The sequence below is a fragment of the Sinohyriopsis cumingii genome, chromosome 4 (assembly GCF_028554795.1).
Source record: "Sinohyriopsis cumingii isolate HCF-2022 chromosome 4, ASM2855479v2, whole genome shotgun sequence".
NCBI lineage: Eukaryota > Metazoa > Mollusca > Bivalvia > Unionida > Unionidae > Sinohyriopsis > Sinohyriopsis cumingii.
This window is the reverse complement of record NC_142964.1, coordinates 64,970,817-64,993,891: the sequence shown is the minus strand read 5'-3', so window position 1 is coordinate 64,993,891 and position 23,075 is coordinate 64,970,817. Positions and strand designations below refer to the sequence as shown.

Below are 23,075 nucleotides of genomic sequence, written 5' to 3'. Positions count from 1 at the left end.
ATATGTTCAGATGTACATTTATAGGAGTTGTTTCAAAACAGTTTTAAAATGTTTTCGACTATCATTTTAGAGGAAAGTTTTTGAAATTGCAAAAACTTTTCATTGCTTGTCTAAGTGAAAGATGATTAGTTAGTTGTATTTGTTTGTAATTGCAATACTGCAACCTAAGTTTTACTAAGAGTTAAAGTTAGTTACAATTAATTATTAGTTTTTGCTGTGCTCATTGGAAGTCTTATGTCAAAATACAAGTATTACAAAATTTGTTAGCAACTATTCAGGTACATTATGAAGAACAGTCTTTAAAACAATGATATTATATAGGATACTTCAGAACGTTACCTAAACAAATTTATTGATATGAAGTTTTTTTCTGTATTTAATAACATTTAATAGTTCTGCACCGCAGTATAACAACCTCAACGTCCGGCAAAAAGATTACTTTCATTGTCTTACACATAAAATAGCAAATCGTTAAACATAACGTAGAAAAACAAAGGGTCAAGAATAGGGCCTTGAGGGACTCCACATTTTGACGTATTGTAAAGGAAATGTAGCATAAGTCACAGAAACACACTGCTGCCTTTCTGTTAGGTAAGAATCAAACCAAGCACACAAATTACCGCTAATTTTGTTTGCCTTGAGTGTTTTCATCAATATTTCATGATCAAGTGAATCAAACGCTGTCAGAAAATTTCAGTAAATAGCCTCGATTATTTGTTCGGCATTATTGGATACTACACCAGGCATAAATCAACTTTGGAGCAGTAGTTTTAAGATACTGCTTCTCCATAAAAACCTGACTGTGAGTTATGTAGAAGATGACAAATCTTTAAAAATCCGTGAAGATGAAAGGCGATGTGTTTGCTTTTTTAAACATTTTAGATAGGGTTGGCAAAATTGATACATATCAAGAATTGTTTGCTGACGATATATATCACCTTGTTTACAGACTGAGAACGCTTCGGTTAATTCCATATAAGTTGAAAACATTCCCGTAATAATACTTGTATGGATCAAGCCAGCGACTGAAGGGACAGCAACATAAATTGACAGAGTATTGTTGGTGAGATTTCACCTAATCCGGATACTCTATTGTCATCACGTTTCTTTAAAATATGTATATAAATTACATCCAAAAAAAATTGTGCACATACATTTATTTCAGGGATCTGGAATGCTATATGAGATGGGATTTTCAACTCTACAAAAAAAATAATGAGTGAAAAAATTGCGTTATGGAAGAATGCTCTCCAAGTATTGAAGTTAAATGTGTGAAAAGGGAATTTAGATCGTGTGCAGTATGTAATGACTCTGCAATAAGATAACGACAGCTTTTTAATTCTGAAGGGGAATCATGATCTTTAGAACTTGAAATAAAGTTACGAAATAGTTTCCTTAGCCTCAGTAATTTGTATTCTCAGTAATCTTATAAAATATACTGTTTTATCTTTGGCAATTAATGTTATAACTAAATGTTCAGTGTTTTTTTTTTTAACTTCCTTGTCATATTGTTTATGGCAGAAATCACGCAGTTTAATGGCTTCCTTTATTTCAGAATTATTTTCTTGACCCTTCTGTATTTACTTACCTTTTTGACCCGTGAAGGAAAGGTATGTGAAGTTGAAAAATAAAATGTCTTACAATTGAAAGTAATAGACGAAAGTTTAACAACTGTAACGTTGCTTGACAGCTTGAAGTAAGGTCAACAGGTAAGAAAACTCCGTACATTTTTGGAATTTAATTTCAGAATTAAAGATTTGATAGGATGATCTGGTGAAATCGAAGACTTCGTTCATATCCTGTTGAATGACCTTTACTCTTGACCTGTTTTCTGATAAAGATTGACTAGAATGGACCATGTACGGTTTAGACTAAAAGATTATACCCATATCGTGTGGACTTTGGAATGCAATTGTATTTAAGTTTATTTTTAAAAGTAAGAGTAACCGTCATATTTCCACAAATTGAATGAAACATAGTTTTAAAACTCCTTTCGGTTTTCTCATTCATTCAGTGGCCCACATTTTACCAACTAAAGTTACCTTATTATTAACCTATGTCCAGCAATCTGACTGGCTGGAATTTAGGTCGGACTTTTAACTTCAGGATACGTTAATGAAACATTTCCATAGTTTCTTTTATTTTAAATTTCTGCTTGTTTTATGGTCATGAAAATAAACAGCTGTAGAGTATTGTGAGGAGGAGGATGATAGAAAGGGTCGATATTCCATATGGAAATTCGTTTGATTCATTTGGTATTAAGTGATAGAGATTAATGTCACTCACGCGTCGATCGATACTAGGGTACCTCACACAGATACTTCTCTCTTGTTATATCTTGTCTTATTATGTTAGGAAAGTAGCATCGGTACTTTTCTCTTGAGAGTTGACCTGACTTGATTTGAAGCAATTTTATGTCATCTCTTATTATATTTTCCCACATAACGTCAGTATTTATGCGTCTCTGTTATTCACAAGTCAATAGCAAATACGTGTAATCATTTGCTAGTATGCTTTCCAGAGCTTAGAGTGTCACAGGATTTGAGTCCTGATAAAACTTTAGTTAAAACTGACCATCACGATTCGATCAAAACTAAATTACAATCATCAAGAATCAGGATATCTTTGTTACATAGTAACATATATAAATATTAGAAAGACCTTTATAAACTGAATGAGAAAATAAACAAAAAAATGCATCAGCAAACAAAACCAGCTAAAAATATGACTAATTTCATATTTACATGAACGATCCATCAAGTTAATTTCTACTGGCGGTCAAAGTCGTCACAGTTCAAAGAAACCGCTAAATCGACAGAAGAGAATAAAAGAGGGCGGGGTGATATTCAAATTTGTTTCTGTTTACTAGGAATAACGTTATTCAGATTTCATAGCATGTCCACGCCAATCAATTTTAAGGTTTCCCATATTGGTACTTAAGGATAGTTATGTCTGGTCTGATTCTGGTATCTAGGATCATATCATACAGACTGCACACGTGGATCGGTTATATGGTATCCCACGCTTGTACTTACGTGTTGTTATATCTTGTTCGACCACGTTAAAGATGTAGACATCGTGTCCTTTCTCCAGAGACTTGACCGGAAATACTTTCTACCAATTACCGTCAACCTTATTACATTTTCTTGTCTAAAATCTGTATTTATCAGTATTGATTACACAGAATTCCTTGCACCGGCTTGTACTCGTTCCTGTAAATATGCTTAACGACGTAAACAGCCACCTACTGACCTGTTGTCTGAAAGGACTGGCTTCGATTGAATTAGAAAGCATGAAAAAACACCACACATTAAAACCATCTGGAATTTGTAAACCTTTATTACATAATACATAAAATCGTAACAATCATTTTAACATCATCTGATTTGTAAAGGTTACAGGAAACAAAAATAAAACGTTTAAAGCTTACCTTCTATTTTTATTTACATCCTAATTCTTCAAAATTTGAAAAGTCAACTCTGGCTGTCAACATCTTTAAAGTTAATACACCGTATTTGCAGATGTTTAATGTTGAAGACCTAACAATGCTGGATTTGAAGAAATGGGGGTGGGTTGGCGTAGTATAACATTACATATGGGACAAAATGTGATTTTGGGGAAAGTGAAAATTTGCGTATGGTGTCTGGCAATTTAACATTACGTTTGAGACTAGTTTTGGAGAATTTACCCAGAGTCGTTGTAGGAACACTTAAATTTTCCATTGCAACTTTTGAATACTCCAGTGCTTTCCTAAAATGTCGGAATCAACCTCGATTGTAATTAGAGCTTTGAATAAATATTTTAGAATGATCTTCCGCTTACACTTGTTGAGTTTTTAAATTTCATAATAGTGTGTATACACAATATCACCTGAATTACTTACAAGTATTGACAACCGTTTGTAGAGTTTGTTATCAACGTGATTGTATATTTAGATAAAGATTCCACTCTGAGAATATTTGCAATTAATATTTGAAAGACTGATGACATTGCACCAGGTCATTTTCACCTGTGCGAGGATTTAATATGTAGAAAGTGGAAATGCTGTCAAATAAGACCATTTTCTTGCATAGGAAACGATGAAACGGAAACGGACCACGGGAAATGTGTGGAATCATTATTTAAAGGAAATTTCTTCGAATACTTTTTTATTTTCGCTCTGTCTCTGTATACCTGTGTGTGTGCGCGTGTGTGTGTGTGTGTGTGTGTGTGTGTGTGCGTGTGTGTGCGCGTTGTGTGTGTGTGTGTGTGTGTGTGTTCGTGTACGACATATCAAATACGTCAAAGTCTTTTACGCCATTGTGGAGAGTTAGTGTCAATCAGCTGAAATCACTGTGATAATTAGATCTTATTATTGCTTGAGAACTGGTGAAACAACCAACTACGTAAAGCTACTGATTAAATGGAACAGTGACACTTTCTTATTTCCCGTAACATCACACTTATTTCATCTATGATATTTAAAACACTAGTTGCTTGATCAGTCTACATTGGTGTGAACAATTTCATTTCCGGCACGCGAGGAGAAGGCGGAATTCGATCTTGTCTTGTTCACGAAGCCGGAAAACAACCTAATTACTGTTGACAAAGCACTATTGACCATTACTATTTGTAATATTACTAAGTACTATTGACAATTAATATTTGTCAAATTTATTGACAAAGATGGCGGATAAATAAGCTGATACAGTAAACATGTTCTCGATAAGAATATTACTGTCATACAATACGCGGATCCATTAGAACCTGAAGGCTGGGTTTGCCACGAGGGTCAGTATTGACACCGTCTTTTATAATATGCATATATTTTAGCTGTATGATGTATAAATGAAAATATCGGTTTGCATTCTCTGCATCCACAACAAAACGATGTCGATAATTCATAAAATATAGGAATGTATGAAACGTATTCACTTCTAAATACTTCCGTCATCAAAACAGAAATCTAAGATTTTTGTTCTTCTTGACATTGTAATAAAGTATTTATCATATTTGTTTTAAATCTACTTTGAAATAACATGTCTGTATTACGTATGTATTTGTGTCATACATGCATACATACATACATACACACACATACATACATATATACATCCATACATACATACGTACGTACGTACGTGCATGCGTGCGTGCGAGCGTGCATACATACATAATACATACATACATGCATAGAAGAGGCATGAAATATTACATGAGTACGAAAGACACGCTATTTTCTTAGTCAATAACTGCATTAAATAGGTGATGATAGATTTCTGTATAAAACTCCACTGCCATCCACCTTATCTAACATCGTTCCTTGCAGAACGGGACTGGGTAGGGGGTGGGGTGGATCCAACAATGCATTAGCCACATTTACCTTCACTGGAGATTTACCTTTTGTATAAAATTTTAAATGTAAAAAAAATAATCAAATATGAGGTTTTACCCACACACAAAAATCCAATACGTGTTTTCTTTGAAATGTTATTCCCGACCATATATAATTTTGCGTATCTGATTTCCAGAATTGACAATGAGTGGGAGAGATGAAAAAGACATTGATCCATTCAGATTCTCCTCTTGGTAACTAGTAATCAGACTGAATCGTGTCTAATTTGAAATCAAGCTACTTAGTTCAAATACGGACAAAATTAATACGTCTAATAACGATCGCCTAAAATTCTATACTACATATACGCCTCATTCGGCCGGTGTTTTTGTGGCAAAATTGCACGTTGTTAAACTGAGCTATCTTATATTGTCGAAAGAGCACTAAAAGGTACAAATGGAAAGTAACAAATGAATAAAACAATTGCAAAATCTTTTATTAAACCTGGTGAATAAAATTATCATGTAACTGTTACAGCTTTATTTACATGCACAAGTAGTTGTGCTGCCAGAAAGAGACAGCCATAGGACGAAATCTGGAGTATTTACTTATTACGGAATACTTTGGAATTTATCGAATGTGGCACAGGCTGAGGAAGTTTGAGCGCAACGGAAACACATCAAAACTTTCTGTATAATACAGTATCAAGTTCCGAAGTATTCCAAAGATAATAAATTTCTACCGATTATGCAATGTAGCCGTGTCTGACTCACACCAGCGCCAACAGAAAAATATTGGAGCGAGAAGACATGAATAAGCGGCTAACTGATATCGCTGTTTGCTCATAACCGGCGAAGATACTTGTTTTTGCTTTTGTTGGTTTTGAAGGTATTTTGAACACGATAATATTAGGCACAGAAATCGGTTCTAGCTGCCATTTTTAAGGGCTCACCGAGGCAACTAACCCCGGCTGGCCTGGGTGTGTGTCGAAATAGCGACTCTTGGATTACGTTCGTCGTGTGGATATCAAGTTTTCATTCGTCAGACTCCATATTTACACACACACACACACACACACACACACACACACAAGTTACCCTACATCGAGGATGTTTATAATCTTACATAAAATAACATTCTGCAAAATAATGGAATTTTCGTCAAAGGTGAGACAATCAAAATTTAATTTTTATATTCTTTGTGTTCTTGAATAAAGATTTGAGGGGATTCATTACAAGTAAGGAGTTTGATCAGTTATAGAAGACTTTCTTAGTGAGAATTCAATACATTCCAGACTGTTGATGTTGACTGTAAATTCAGCTTGCTTGTCTACTTTTTTGATGTTGTTGTTTTGATTTGTTTTGTGTTGTTTTGTTTTGGTGTTTTTGTTTGTTTGTTTGTTTGTTTGTTCTGTGGTGTTGGGAGAAGTGGTAAAGACTAAACATGGGTGGGCAGTTACCAGCCAAATTTATGAATGTGTGCTGCATTTCGTTTTTAAAAGAAACAAAATGTGAAGATTAAACATTAAGTTAAGAAAGAGTAGATAGTCGAAGAAAATATATATTTTTTTATGTTTCCTTTGCAAATCGAAGATTTAAGCCTTTTTGAATTAGGAATGTCTTAAAAGAAGTTGGTGTATCTAATTTTAATTTAACGTCAAATATCTCACATGTATATATTTCCCAGAATAAAATATTTTTTATCCCTTGTCCAGAATTTATTTTCTTCTTTTCAAAGAAAATTAAATTGTATTAGTTGGGATATTATTGAAATAAGATATAATTTTCTTCTCAGTTTGACATGCAAATGAATAGCCTAGAAACATTCCAATTTAAGTTAAAGTCTTCGATTCCTGTCTTAAGACCTGACTTATAAACATTCCAATTTAAGTTAAAGTCTTTGATTTCTGTCTTAAGACCTGTCTTATAAAGATTCCAATTAAAGTTAAAGTCTTCGATTCCTGTCTTAAGACCTGTATTATAAACATTCCAATTTAAGTTAAAGTCTTCTATTCCTGTCTTAAGACCTGTCTTATAAACATTCCAATTTAAGTTAAAGTCTTCGATTCCTGTCTTAAAACCTTTGAGTTATTTATTTCCGTCGTTAAACTATAACAAATTATGAGATTATATTGACTATTAATTATTTTCATCAGTAGAATTAAACGAAACATCTTACCATTCTACTTTAACAAACAATTTCATAAAATGTAACTCTGTCTCTTCGTCTGTCTGTCTGTCTGTCTCTGTCTGTCTGTCTCTGTCTCTGTCTCTCTCTCTCTCTCTCTGTCTCTGTCTCTGTCTCTGTCTCTCTCTCTCTCTCTCTCTCTCTCTCTCTCTATATATATATATATATATATATATATATATATATATATATATATATATATATATATATATATATATATATATATATATATATATATATATATATATATACGTATTTTGTGCGATTATGGCATTGGTTGTTTTGCAAAGATATGAAATGTTCGAATAGATATTTCGCGAAGTTGTCAAATGTGTAAGTAGTTTTTTTTTTAGCGATGATGTCAAATGTGCAACTAATTTTTTTCGAAGATGTCAAATATGCAAATAGTTATTTTGCGATATTTAATGTGCAAATAGTTATTTTGCGATCATGTCAAATGTGTATAAAAAAATTATATAAACATCGACGGGAACCTACGCTCTGGGAATTTTTTTCCCCAAGTATCTAGTTGTCGACCTTAACAGACATTGTCATTAGTATTTTTAAAGTGTGCGTTAGTCGTCTTTAACATAAGTTGTCATTGAAACTTTTCTATCAGATTACAAATAAAAATATATCACCCAAAACATATTTGTCACACCTATCAACGCATCAGATATTTCTCGGTCAAAACAAGCGTTGCACAAATAATGAAATTTTATGACATGTTTTAGAAAGGGAGACTTTAAATACAAAAACAGGGACACAGCAGGGTCAAATCATCAACCAAAAATAGATTATGTTGTCACGTTATCGGATATTGTCTGTGCCAATAATTTTAGCAGTTCTTTTGCCAAGCTTATTGCATTATACAAAGTCTATTTGTATTTCAGACGCTAAGCAGGGGTGAGCAGCAAAGAATGATTGTTGGAGTGAAATAGAGCACTTTGAAGACCATCCCAAGAGATCTGAAAGGTCAGCCAGGCAGAATAAACATTGAAAAAGGTGAACTGGCGCATCCTGTCAAAGAACATACAAAAATAATTCATGAACTGATATGCAGTTATTAAACATTCCATAAGTTAGACTAGAGACGGTGAAGAATAATACAAAGTGAAAAATTTAGATGAATGTAATTTTGTGAACAATACAAGACGATTCTACACAAGGATACGTTCTGCTTTCGATACATTTCTGAAGTAAGAATGAACGCTGCAATGCCAGGGGTAGATGTTCCAAGAATTTAAGAGCCACGATGGAATCAGACTGAATGCATGTTGATGCGCTATAGCCTACGTGCTTGAAAAGGTAAGCGGATAACAATTAAATTATCTACCATATGGATTGTCCAAAGAATGTTGCAGAGGTAGGAAAAATTTAAATACGCATGGTGTTTAATATTTCCTGTGCTAATTTGGTGGTTTGCCCCAACAAACATGCAAGTGGGTTTGTTACTCGAAGAGGAAACGGGATAACTGAGTTAGTCAATCGGAGCAATCTCGGTCTTTAGTCAGAAAAAGAGCTCGGAAGGATGCTATTGGTTATTTCCTCATCTTAAAAAAAAACACAATATGGTATGCGAAGCAAAATAGTGTGCATCCTACAATATGTTTCTTGAACCTATATCGACTAAATAACAGGACAATTAAACATATTCAAACTAAGAAATATAATCTTTGCTGAGCATACCATATCAGTTTATTATGAATAAATGCTTATGCTTTCATACATATAGTAACGTATGATTTCGTCCCATAGTTCCCATCATGTGATACGCTCACCTAGAATGGAATTCCAAATGGTTTTTTCCACTATACAACTGAGGTTTTTAACGGGGAAAAATCTAGGATATTAGACTGTTTTTGTATCATAAAGGTTGCGTCCCTTCCTATCAAGCAATTACACCCCAATGGTAAGTATTTTGGTAAACAATACATATTGAAAACATGTAAAATTCTTATTTATTTTTGACATTTTTAAAATTTCTTTCTGATAATAATTACGTTATTAAAAACATCATCGTTTTGTCACGTCTTGTAAATGTACCATCTTTACGCACTTTTAAGTCGGATCCTTCGGATCCAACTCCAAGCAACAAAGATCCTGATTACTGTTGCTGCATTCGGCTCTGCAGATCAGGATCTATGTTGTTTGTTCTACTGATTACTTCTGAGAAAACTGCGTAGATCCAGATCTGCCGGTGCATGTTGCAACGACAGATCTGAGTCTGCTTATTTTGTAGTTTGATCTGACTTGTCAGCACGATTAGTCCCAGAACCACTGGTGATGCTGGGACTATCAAAGTCAAAGAGACATCATTACAATCATTACATCTTTCTTGTAGTTAATTTGAACAAATGTTGCTCTATTATTCTTAATAATACTAAAATTTTCATGGATTCATTTCGTGACATGTAGTTCGCACAAATAGAATGAATTAATAACCTTATCCTTCAAAAACTGTAGTGGCTTTAAAAGTTTGAATTTGTTTATTGCATACTTATAGTTAGCACAAGCGTCCTACTCTATATTTTCCGAATACCAAAATAATGTAAATTCATACACAATTATGTATAATAGCAGTGCTCGATCTGAAAATTACATCCGTCAGCGTTTCATTGGAATTTGCCGATGCCATAATTAATTGCCATTTGCTGTGCAGAGGCGAGAGGTTAATGCCATCTTGGGACTCATGCTCTCGTTTTTGTCAACCATAGTCGATCCATTTATTGTGTCTTCGGTCATTCACGTACGCAACTGTGGGGCTGCATACCACTTGAGATAATTCTACTTACAAAGTAAATGTAACAATACAGCTAATTACCTGTATGAATAGATCCTCGATTGATTAGGAGGTTAATCTTATCGTGGAGTCATGTTTGAGGATTTCCTTCTTGTCGTTGAGCTCAGTGAAAACGTCCCAATAATTATTTTTATATAATATAGCTGAAAGCAGAATTCGAAAAGGGAATGTCCTAGAAATGCGTCTCTGTAGTAGAAAAATGCATGAACATAGCTTGTAAGGATTGCGGACGACATTTTGGGACATCACGGAATTAAAATTTGAATCATTCCTCTTTAATCAGGGCTCGTCGTAATCAAATATAAAATTGTAATAACCTTATTTGTGTAGTATTCAAAACTATGTGAATCAAAATTCAGTATTAGTACATGTCATTTGATGTGAAAACTTTTGTTGAGTAATTAAATGAACCGTTGCGTAGTGGGGGGGGGGGGGGCACGCGTCTCATGCTTCTTGACACAAACTAGTCTCTGCTTATAAACCTGTAACGAAAATTAGATCGTGCAGATAAATCGGAATTTTGGCCGCATTGCATGATATCCAATACCACACTTAGACATTGCAAAGCTTCTAAAAACAAATATTTTATTTAGCAAATATGAAATAAGATTAAATTTTATTCGTGTATAATGTACAAAACTGGTCTATTTCTTCTGCATAGAAAACGAAGAAATGGAAAAACTCGATGATGTACTATAGACAAGTGTCAATAGCATTTCAAATTTGATTTACATACCAGATGTACGTTAGTTATGAAAATACCAGACTTAAGGACACCGTACATTACTCCTGGTTGTACAGGAAGTTAGTTGTTTTCTTGCTTGCTCGTTCTAAATATGTGCTATTGTATTGTATTGACAACTCTAGATACAAGCTATGTAATATCAGGTATAAACGGTTGTCTGTCTATACGAAGGTCACGTTATACTTTGATCTTTTATCGAGTAGCTCGCCTTGACTAGAAATAACCACGATCACTTTGGCGTCAGTGTGCTTGTCCGTACACCCGTACATTCGTCCACACCCTATATAAAGTTGAATGTCACAGTTCTTCCGATTATCTTCAACGTTAAAGTTTTATATTTATTTATTTATGTATTTATTTATTTTTTTTTTTACATTGTAATTAATTAATAGTCTGGCAAAAGAATAAAAATGGGCTGGGGAATATATTTTGATGACTTTGGGAGCTCCTTGTCAAATATATATCGAAGCAAAAAATGGGGGAGAGGGATTTATATGCATTGTTAATAGTTATTCAGTTTTGTTAAGAGCGAAGCTAATTTCCACCTTAAGATAGGAAAAGTCAAATATTGGGATTTTCCATCTCAAAAATTCGTGATGCATATATTTTCACAGTATTAATGAAACCCGCCTAAAGCAAAGATCAACTTCCAAGACATTCACAGCACGATTTGAAATCCGCCTTTCGCGTGGACTCTTTATCGTGTGTTATATTTAGCTGACGCACAAGAAGCAGTTTTAAAAAATACATCAGATTTATAATTAATTATGACCAATACCTTAAATTTGAACAAAATGTTTGGCAAAAGAAAAGTTACAGGAGTTAACCTATCGGTCAATTGTGTATGTTCTTGTTTGCTTTCGTGTTCTTTTTACAGGACATATCCTAATAGCTGGTTTCACTGCGACTTGTCCGTGCACTTAGACCTTGTGTGGGAGTATTGTTGCACGTGATGTGAGGATTAAACGCCATGGTTCCGGAGTGGTTATCCAGTATGATGCTTCTAACTGTGTCTTTGGGAGATTATGTTTTGGCCGGAAGTCGCATTGATGGAGACATCAATAAATATTACAAAGAAATCGACGGTACATATAAGTCGTAAACGCTGAATTAGGATCAGCACAATTATGGATTAAAATAATCAAGCATGTGTTAACTATTTCTGAATTAGACATGATATGCATTCAAAATAAATACCATTGTTGCTTAAAGCAAAATGAATTATCCTTCCACGTACCTTAAATATGACTATAGTTGGTACAAATAATTTTTCATTTACCTTTCGTAAACGTCTGATTTCACAAAGACCTTCTGAGGAAATATTTAACCCATTTATGGAAAGACTGTCATGTATATGAAGATCTTGAAAAGATTTACGTTATTAGTTATAGACGCCATCAACGAAATTAGTTTTAATAAAGAAAAATTTTAAAACTGATAATTCATTCTTTAAGGTGATTTCAAGATAACATTTTCTGCCCATCTAAGATTTAGTTTTACTCTGGTTAATGCAGCGTCATCTATAATTCCGTGTAACAGATACGTTCATGCTATTCCATTTATCTGTTTTACAATTATCTCTTTCAGTCTTATTCCCAGTTGTTTCGTAATAGTTCTTAGATATGACGAGAAAGGAATTTTCTCCATCATAGATCAAAAGCTGTATGGCTTCTGTGAAGCATTACGAACAACAAGAAAACAAACAAAAACAGAAAGAATCAAACATCGAGTCACTTGAGAAGACAGGTCAGGAGCTAAAGCGTCATCTCCGAATTAACCTTAAGGATTGTTTAGAATTAAACTCGAAATCAAAGACTAGTTAATTAGAACACTGCAATAAGAGAGGAAGACATCAGGGCAAATTCATTGTCTTATCTAGGCAATATTTCTGAATTATATAGTTTACAAAACCACATAAACCCTTAGGGACAAAATCAAAGGTATTATTAGATTTTGTCCCTAAAATGTTCACTCATTACGGAATTATCTTTCTTCAGATTTTTCAGAGGATCAGGGAATTTCTAAGCACACAATAGATGACTGGTTTAGTTACGGAATGAGCTACACCAACAGTATCTTCGGTCAAGGTCAACAGTGTCTGAGGACAAGAGGTCATGAAGAGGGTCGAAAGGACAGCAGAGGAATAGTGTTGAAAGGTGTGTCCCTAGAAAAGAATTCGAAGCGTTCAAAACGCAGGTTAAAGGGTTCGAGGCGGAAGAGGAAGAAAGAGAGAAGAAAGAAGGTCTCAAAGTGGATAAAGAAGAAGCAAGACAGTATGCAACTTTTAGTTCACATGTACCATTGCATAATGCTGTGTCAGCATCCTTTATTATCACACGTTTCATGACTAGCATTTTAATTTAAATATTCTCAGCAGCCAAACAAAATCCACGGATACAGGAGTCATAAAAGTACACAGTAGTGAAGATGTCAGGAAAGCATTTGTGTTTAAAGATGAATTCCATGAAAAGAAATTTGAAGTATTGAAAACTCGGGCAGACTTATTCGAGACGAAAGAGGAAGAGAGGAGACAATTGGTTTTGTAATTTTCTATTTCAATACTAATAGCAAATGTTCATAAATTAACCATTAGTACAAAATATATAAAGGGGCTGGGAGATGATATATTGTGTTTTGCATTCAAGAGATAAGATTCCATTTGTATCCATATATTTTTAGCTTCATTATCATTCGTTAGAACGTATATTAGATTTGTGTGAGCATGGGCAGAAAATGAGCGACATTGTGAAATCAAATTACATATTCTGATGTCTTCATATGTTATATTTCCACGATCTCTTTGAGTAAACCAACTGAAAGGTTCGTAATCAATTATTTGTAATGGATTTTATTCTCCTTTCAGAAGAGCTAAATGCAAAGTGGAGCTCACCAAAAAGAGTGAAAAACAGAGACAGGAAAGGTTAGAGGTGAAAAGTTTCAAAAAGAACAAATCCCAAAATATTACAATCCGGAATGAATTAGCGAATTTAGCAGGGAAATATATTTTCGCTAAACTTTCATTCACTCTAAAATCAATATGTGATAATAAGTTTGTTAGCGTTAGAGAATTAGCGACCTTTTATGAATAAGATGTTACAATTAGGATGTAAAAGCAAAGTTAACGACATGGATCTGTGGGTATTGCGTAAAGTGAATTACTACCGATGGATGTTATCTATATAAATTTATTTCAAAATATCTTACGTTCAGCAGCGGTTCATATTTAAGGGGATTTAAAAAAAACCTTGTGCCGGCAAAAGAAGCGAGCACAGTTTATTTCGTCTTTTTGCGAAATAGTCAAGGAAGCGTGTGAATTTTGTGATGAAAACAAGCCACTAGTCTTGATGTCTTAAGGGGACAGCAAATATCAATAAAAGCATTTGTCAAACTTGTTTATTGTCTGCGAAATTGCAAAGGTGTCTGTGAATAATAGAAACAATATCGGTATGTAGTGTCATTTTAGTCAAAAAGAAATAAACACAGTTAAGTACATAAAATGAGCAAGTTTTACCTTACATATATCAATATTTATGCAAAATGAAAACAGTACATCCAGAGTGACCACATTGCAGTCATAAGTTCTTGTAACAGTGTGAATTTTGCAGATGCTTGTAATGTGCAGGTGTCATTGTGACACATAAAAATATTAAGTTAATGTATGCGATTAGACACGGAATTAAACCATGACCAGTGGTATGAATACGGTACTTTAATGGTCTGGTGTGGACATGATTTATATTTAACCACATTCCGGTGATAATTGTGCCAGGCAAATAGGTCAAGACAAGGTGCATTGGGTTCGTGCAAACGGTTGAAATGTTAAAAAATTGGTAACAAGTTGAAATTTAGCAAAATTATGTTTATTAAGGAAAGATGAAAAACATTGGATGGGCGTGTGTTAATTTTAGCGGTTACATAAATTTAAATCCTGATTGACTAATTAACAATTAGGGGCGTGTTTCGATGTGAAATTTCGTAGTTTCGTGTTTTATAAATGTCTGATGCCGTAAAATTAGTCCATCTTGTTGCGATAGTCACTCCGAGGAACAAGTAGCAAGTACTTTTCTCACAAAAATGTCCAAGGGACGTGTATTGGATACCTTGAGAGACGAGTCTGTAAAAGGGAAACGAGAGCAAGGTACCGGATTTTAGTTTTATACACCTTTTCTTTTATATGAGTCTGAAGATAATTGTTTGAATATATTTACCTTAGTTTTATTAAAACATTCTTTGTTATGAGTCTTATGATAATTGTTTGGATTAATTTGTCTTGAATGTTATATGACTCATGTATTATAGAATTTCATTAATTATTTTCTTGATAGAAGTCTTGCGATAATGTTTGAATGATAAATTCAAATATTTATATATTTTATATGTCAAACGGATCATGTGTGCTAAGAATTGTTATTAATCGGTCTGTAAGTAGTTGATACCACTGGACTGTGAGTTAGCAGATATTGTAGTCAAGACAAAAAATTGAATTTATTACTTAATTGATTTGTTTGACTAAGATGTGAATTCTTTTACCATTCGAATCGGTGTATTAGCATTGGAGCCACAGTAGGGACCATGCGGCTTTTATTGTCGACCGTACATGTACATGTTTCCGACATTATTCAAGATAATTATTAATAGCTCACACTCCAGTGGTTTAATTGTATGAAGCGAGCGCTGGTTATGCTTTTGATCAATTAGTAACGGTAATCAGATCTGTAGAGAAATGTATTAAGTTATCTGTACTATGTTAAGGTCTATGGAAAAATATCGTACATGTAGGCAAATACAATGGTAATGGTATTCCATGCTGCGACCTGGAACCGTATTAGCAATTCTTGTTTGTTTGATCACGATATGGCAATATCTGACTTAACGAGACAGGAGATGATTTTCTATCCAAGAAGCAAAGACCCAACAAGCTATTTAGATTGCATATTTATATATTTTAAATAGGAAATAGCTCCGCGAGAGGTGCAGGATAAATAAATCCATCTTGCAGGTAATGACCCATAAGGGGCTGGAACCAAAGTCATCAGGTGATGCAGGCATGCTGGACAATTGAATTCGAAATGCTCATTCTTTTCTTTGATGAAATGTTTCATACCTGTACAAACGTAACTGCTAAATGCATTTTCAATAACTTTTGATAATTATTTTCTAGTAGAAGTGTTTCCTTCAAGTGTCGTATACAATTTTATATTGTTTTTCTAATAGATTAAATTGTTATATTTTATACAGTGGCTCGTGTTGTTCTATTCTGTATCTCTGCTCAAACCTCCAGATATTCAATCCGTTAATTTAATAGTTGTATTATTCACTCAATTCAGGCGATAACACCAAGGCCGATCATCTTCTAGGCATTGATAACTACCACCACCACCACCCCATAATACAGATGCTTATGAAAAATAAAACAAAATTGTCACTCATACAAAACAATAATCGCATTCTTACGACTTATATGTTAGCCTGAGCCTATGAAATGTAACAGTCTGGTAAGTAATTATTCTACGCACTGTTGTCACTCATCATATAAACGTTCTGTATTGATAGATTTAAATTCTTACATGTATAGATCGATCGACACTTTTTTTTGGATAGATGTTACAGTGTTACTGAAAAAGGTAGATTTACTGCGGGTTTAGTATTAAGAGTGTATTGCTACAACATACGTAATGCCCACGTTTGCTAGTACACCAGATAGTAAACAGGGACAAGTCGTTATTCTCTCTCTCTCTCTCTCTCTCTCTCTCTCTCTCTCTCTCTCTCTTATCCTCCACCTCGTGCACTGTGTTCACTTGTCCCATGATGCCACACTCCTCGTTATCAGAAGAGCCACATATGTCAGTTCAGCTGAATATGGTTTCAGACTGGTGAACCCTGCTGTTTGATACCCATTCTTTACCATCTAATTTCCATCTATATGCTTCTGGAGACGGTGTCATTGTTCCAGATAATGGCCTCGTAGTGAGCCAGGAGAATTGGCTGACGTCGTGTATATTGGGTAAGTGGTAGCCTTTCCGATTGTGCTTACATATTTGTGAACAGCTACCACTTCAAATGTTCAACCTTTGAGATATGAGTTGTTTTTTAAGTAGGTGCCAGTACCTTCAAAATAAACTGCACGATAGTAGCAAAGTTATCGTAAGTAGGCACGGAGATTGTGCTCAGGCTTGAAGTTGTACTGTCATCAATGGCATGTCAGAAATCTTTCCAAAAGGCTAGATTTTCCTCCCCGCAAATCTGCATGTATTATCCGAACTAAGGATGGCACGGAATCCTGGCAAGGCGGCAGCTTGTATGATACCAGGGCTTCATAAATGGGTCTCAGTTGGATGACGCAAAGCTTTTGGCCAGTTTTGGTTACAAAGTTGGTGTCCTTGCATAATTCAGGCACCATCATGAAGGATACGTTCCCCATCATGTGTGTGTTCTGTAAGTCAACATTGTCAATAGCAAAGTAGACGAGTCTTACGTGAATGAAATTAGGGGGCAAGTAAATGCCACCATTGACCAGTATTCATTGAAATACTATTATGGCAATGTGATAATGCCCCCTAATGAGTATATTGTATTTAACTGACATTCCAAACCTATCCAACATATCGATGATTATCTTGAGACGAATGGCTTGGCGAATGACAACTCCGACTTCTAACTGTTGCTGAATTTCACGTGTTGAGTTCCATGTCTGTGATTTCATATTGTCGACATACTACCGGGACAGGAACATCATGACTATGGTGTGCTAGGTAGGTGGATTTCTTGTTCACTTGTGATGACTACTTGTCCGTGGATAGTTGTTTGGTCGCTGAAGGACCCACTGATAGAAGCTGTACATCTCTTTTGGTAAATGTTCCACTGTAACATCTGTAAGTGAACCAACAAATATCCATTTTTTCAGGTAGTTGTTCATATTTCTTTTCTCAGCACAGAAGCCGCAATTAACAGAACCTTCATATCCATGTCACTAATTACAGTGCTTTCTTCCACCAGCTGAATTTCGGTATCTCTTGTGCTCTTGACGGTTACACGTTCTTCTTCATTTACGCATTCTATTGTGTGGAATTTTTACATCGGATATTTTAGTTTGTATGAGCTTGTTTTAGTTTTTGGCGACTGCACTCGTGGTTCAACACATTGTTGGCAGATGGGATGCCTATGTATACCTCCTGAACACTGGAGCCCAGATATGCTAGACATGCTAATGACGTTTCGATCAAGCACCATGCTCTCGGATAGACAGGAATTCAACTTCTGCTTCCAAATCATCAGATGTTGTTTTCTTAGATGGTGATGGGTTCATTGCTCTCTGTGATGAACATTTGTGACGTGCACTGCCCGGCATCGCTTGTGATATTTGATGCCAATTCCATCGCATCTTCAAAGTTGATGGATGTGCAGATCTTCACATTGAGATTCCTTATTCCACGTTACTCGATGACTGTTTGAAAGAACAACCAGCATTACTGTTTTAGCAATCATGTGTAAAGGCCACTGCAGGATGAGTGACTGGAACATGCTTATCGTCTGGTATCCTTGGAAGTCATTCGCATTAATATCATTATTTGGCTCAACTGCACATTCCTGCCTTTAATGTAGTCTTCTTGATATCACTTTCTGGCAAGTGGTATAAACAAGGCGTTTGCTTATTTCAGGAATTTCTTTATCGCCAGCGTGAGCGCTTCTGTGGTGAAGCTCAATGCTTTTTCATTTGCATCTGGATTTTTCACGTGTACCTCACCTGTTTTTTTTTCTTTTTTGCAGATGATGCATAACGAGAATTTGCTGTCAGAACGTGCCACTTTTTCAGCTGGCGCTTGAACTTGAGCTGCTGTCTTCATAACATTTGAAGATAAATTTCGTTGCGGCAGAATGATACTGCAAACATATAGTTTTAGCAAGAGAAAGCCGAACACCAAAGAAGCATACGGTCTATGAAATCAAAGATATAATCTATACTGTTCTGGTTGATTTCAATACTGTTCACGCTGTTTATGTTGGGTTATGTATGCGTTCACCTTCACATTCAAGAAATATATGCCGTTTAGATGTCACTCAGCATTTGAACGAATTATAAACACGTGATTTACCCACATGTCGATTTTATATACCGAGCAGAGCAAAATTGAATCTGGATGAAATATATGACATATAGAGCAAACCGATCAATTTACCCAGTTACGTTGGTAGAAACTACTAGGCAAAAATGAACAAATCCTGCACTGTTTCATGACCTGAGCTGGTTCCAAGGCTGCCAATAATTAGTTATCTCCAAAACAATTATTGTTCTGGTGGTCCTCCAAAGACACACGGACTATTGGCTTACTTTTATCACGAAATTTCCGTGGGACTTTATTTCATGACGTCATTACTACCTGCACCGTCGAAACTTTATATTGTTACCTATTGTTAATTTGCTGAAATGTTGTGTCGCACATATGATTTAATAAAATATCAGTAAGACATTTGCTGATGCTACATAAATTATGATAAAAGAAGATGAATTCTGAAATCAACTAGGGGTAAACAGGTTTAGTGTGGTATGTTGAATATATTACTAATTGGATTGACGAATCTTCTTCAAGTTGTATCGCCCGCGCAACTCATAAAATCATTAAGATGCTTTGATTTTCCCTCTGTTAACATTGGTCCTTGAAGAGATGGATTATTGTAAATTTATATTATTTTCCCACAGTAAATAAGGATGGGACTGTTTGATAACAAAGATTTAATTGGTACCAAAGTAAAAACTAAACAGGCTAGTTGAATAGGAATATTGTTCCGTTTATCGTATAAGATCGCTTTATTGTTAAGCGTTAAGTGCAAAGTCGGCGTTTGTTTTGTCTTTTACTACATCTCTTCTACTATCGCAGGAATGTTGACAATTTCTTTGTCACTCTGAGTATTACAGTCATCATTTGGATCCTTGGCTTGGGCGTTGTTTAGTTGTATTGAATATTGCACTACTGAGAGTTGACTTCAGACTGTAGGTCATTCAAATATATTGTAATATTTTCAAATTTAATTTCAATATTTTTGAAATGTTTTGAAAATATAAAACAATTATTAATCCAAATAAATTTTTGCAATAGCAAAATGTAAAATTCACTCTAAAAATTATCATCTTTCACTATCTTTCATTGTTTCAATATTGTATATTTAGCAATTTTCTCTAATAAAAATATTTTAACAAACCAAAAACTACCTGATATTTTATCGACATTTTTGTTTTATTTGTTTATTGATGGTGAACCTTTTGGTGCTTTTTATTATAGATATCAAGCACTCATACAGTGAATTGGAGGAATACAGCAGCAGCAAGAACAACAACAATGGTAAAAAACTAATACTTTAGTGGATAATATAGATATAAAATTTAAAATAGTACCATCATTGTTTGGCTGGTTCAGTAGTCGAAATGTTAAATTAACATTAATATTTACATGTGAATTATATTTTCACACCAACCCACTCGTACAGAGATATACGGCAACGCTAAAGTAAAGAATCTAAACTTTCTAGCGCAAGACACCACTTTACTAGCAATGTGATATGACCGCTCGAAAAAGATATTCACGAGTTATATACATAGATGCATACATACATACATACATGCATACAGACATACATACATACATACATACATACATACATGGATACATCCACCCATCCATCCATCCATCCATCCATACATACATACATACATGCATACATACATACATACATACATACATACAAATGGATCATAGTCTATGAACTGATTGAAGATAATTATCATGCAAGGCACGTTTCAATCACTAAACAATTTAGACCCAAGGTCACAAATTAAAAAGTACAGGGCCACAACTAGTGAAACTAGTTGTTATTATTTTAAATAAAGCTTTAAAAAGATAATAAACCAGCCATACAAATTGTCCCAAAAATACAACGCACAGAATCATGTTTGAGCAGACTCTTTACTTTACAACGGATTGAGTAAAATGAATTTAACAGATGAGGATCTCGAACAATGACAGGGAAATTCAATTTAAACAAACAGATGAATATCTAAAACAAGGACGGGGAAAATCATTTAAACAGGCAGATTAGGACCTCGAACAAAGGCCAGGGAAAATTTTCATTAAAACAAACAGATGCGGATCCCACACAAAAGACAGGGAAAATGAAAAAAGCAGAAGAAACAGAAGAGCTAAGATAATGTAATGGCAATTTTGGGGCACTGCCTATAACCAGCTGTTTGTTACTCATTGCTATGGAGTATGAACAAATTACAGCACCAACTGTACAACATAACAACAAACAAGATCGGACACCGCGCTTCCAATTTTGCCAACAAAAAAAAAATATTTAATTGTATACAGTCGCCGAACAAAATTGTACCTGATGTAATTTGTGCATTGATTCATTTCTTTAATTCTATAGGCAGTTGCTATGATGCCAAATGAGAGCACAGAAATTTTTTTAAAATTATATAGGTGCAATATAAGATTACTTATGTACAAGCGAATTAACTATTCTTACTGTCCTATAGGTTTGTATTTGTGTGTTGTGCTACTATACTCGAAAATGTACTTTTCTCCTATTTGAGAGTTGTTGTATACGTGTGGCATGGTGTGAAAATCTAATACTGCGAGAGTAAATTACACTGTTGGTTCAACAGTTCAACTAATGCGCATGAAATGTTGGATTTTTCATTTTGTTGTTGTATCCCTCCTATACCAGTGTGTTCGTACAAAAAAAATGTAGACCTCGCCATTAAATAGCACTGTTAATTCAACGTGCAAAAAGTGTATACCAAGCCATTAATTAACACTATTAATTCAACGTGTAAAACGTGTATACAACGCCGTTAGTTAGCACTGTTAGTTCAATAGGTTGATTCCTGCGCCTTCGATTAGGTGATTATGTTTTTTTAAATTTTAATTTATAGTAGAGCTGTCATATGTTATTCGCTTACTTTATTTTCTATCTCTGCTGGTACGAAAGCAAACTAGCTTGAGGAAGTTCCTCTTGTTCTATTAAAAGTTTAATAAGAATTAATGATATTATGTGTAAGTGCTAATAGCAGTTTGCTGTGTTTGGAATAACAATATTATCAACGTAACTGCCGTTTCCCCTGCTTGTGCTACTGTTGCCAAATGTCGATGTTCCCACTGTTCATACATTGACACCCACAATTATTAAAATGATATGCATAATGCCAACAGAGAAAACGGTCTAAAAAGAAAAAGAAACAGTTTCGACAAAGGAATCATAGAGTTCATATAGATGAATTTCTTTAAATGCAGCATGTATTTTATCACAAAGGATGAAATCAGAATTGTAAAAAGTTAAGCTTTCTCCAAACTAAAAAATAAAACCCAAAAAATCTTCTTATTCTTATATCTATCAATATTTTTTCAGACAAAGCAAACGCACAGATCGAGAAGTGTCAGCAAAATAGTGATAAAAGTGGGCAGAACCACCATGAATACCTGAGTAGAGATGATGGTGGCGACTGATGCATAATTATTCATAAAATTCCAAATTAATAAATCGTACGGGTTTTTGGTGGTGCCACATCTCAAGAAGGCCATATCAAGCACAATTCACATTCACCACGGAGTGATGACAATGGCGTATTAATTTAGAACCATATACTGTTAAAGCATTTGTGATAATATTCAATTTTTTTGGAGATCTGTGAAGAATGCTTTAAACTTTTTATGATGTATAAGGCTTTTCACACTTTAATGCATGGAGAAAGCTCTCGTTTGTTTGTTTGACATAGTAGTTATTGACAGATCTAGTAATTTATCGTATGAATATAGGACTATTACTCATTTTCTAATGATATATGGAATTCTACGTGAACAAAGAATGAGTTTAACTCGTGTGCTGGATTTGCGACAGAGACGTGTGGAGACATTCTTGCAATGAATTCTATTAAAATGTGTTTAAAGATGCCGATATAAAATGTTATTGAGTACGCATTGGTACATGTCGACTTACTTTTGATTAAGTAGCATCATTTGGAACTAATA

General features: G+C 34.5%; 1 protein-coding gene across 1 annotated transcript in view; it reads left to right on the top strand.

Annotated features, from left to right (window-relative positions):
- LOC149801344 (uncharacterized) overlaps positions 1 to 23,075 on the top strand; it is a 28,382-nt gene that overhangs the window by 4,223 nt on the left and 1,084 nt on the right. The window contains exons 2-7 of the mRNA XM_089955395.1: positions 8,395 to 8,809; positions 11,927 to 12,134; positions 13,047 to 13,322; positions 13,913 to 13,969; positions 20,328 to 20,387; positions 22,456 to 23,075. The exon at positions 22,456 to 23,075 is cut by the window's right edge and continues 1,084 nt beyond it. Of these exons, the coding sequence (XP_089811521.1) occupies positions 12,020 to 12,134; positions 13,047 to 13,322; positions 13,913 to 13,969; positions 20,328 to 20,387; positions 22,456 to 22,553 (606 nt within the window). The 5' untranslated portion in view covers positions 8,395 to 8,809; positions 11,927 to 12,019 and the 3' untranslated portion in view covers positions 22,554 to 23,075. The remainder of the gene's footprint in view (positions 1 to 8,394; positions 8,810 to 11,926; positions 12,135 to 13,046; positions 13,323 to 13,912; positions 13,970 to 20,327; positions 20,388 to 22,455) is intronic.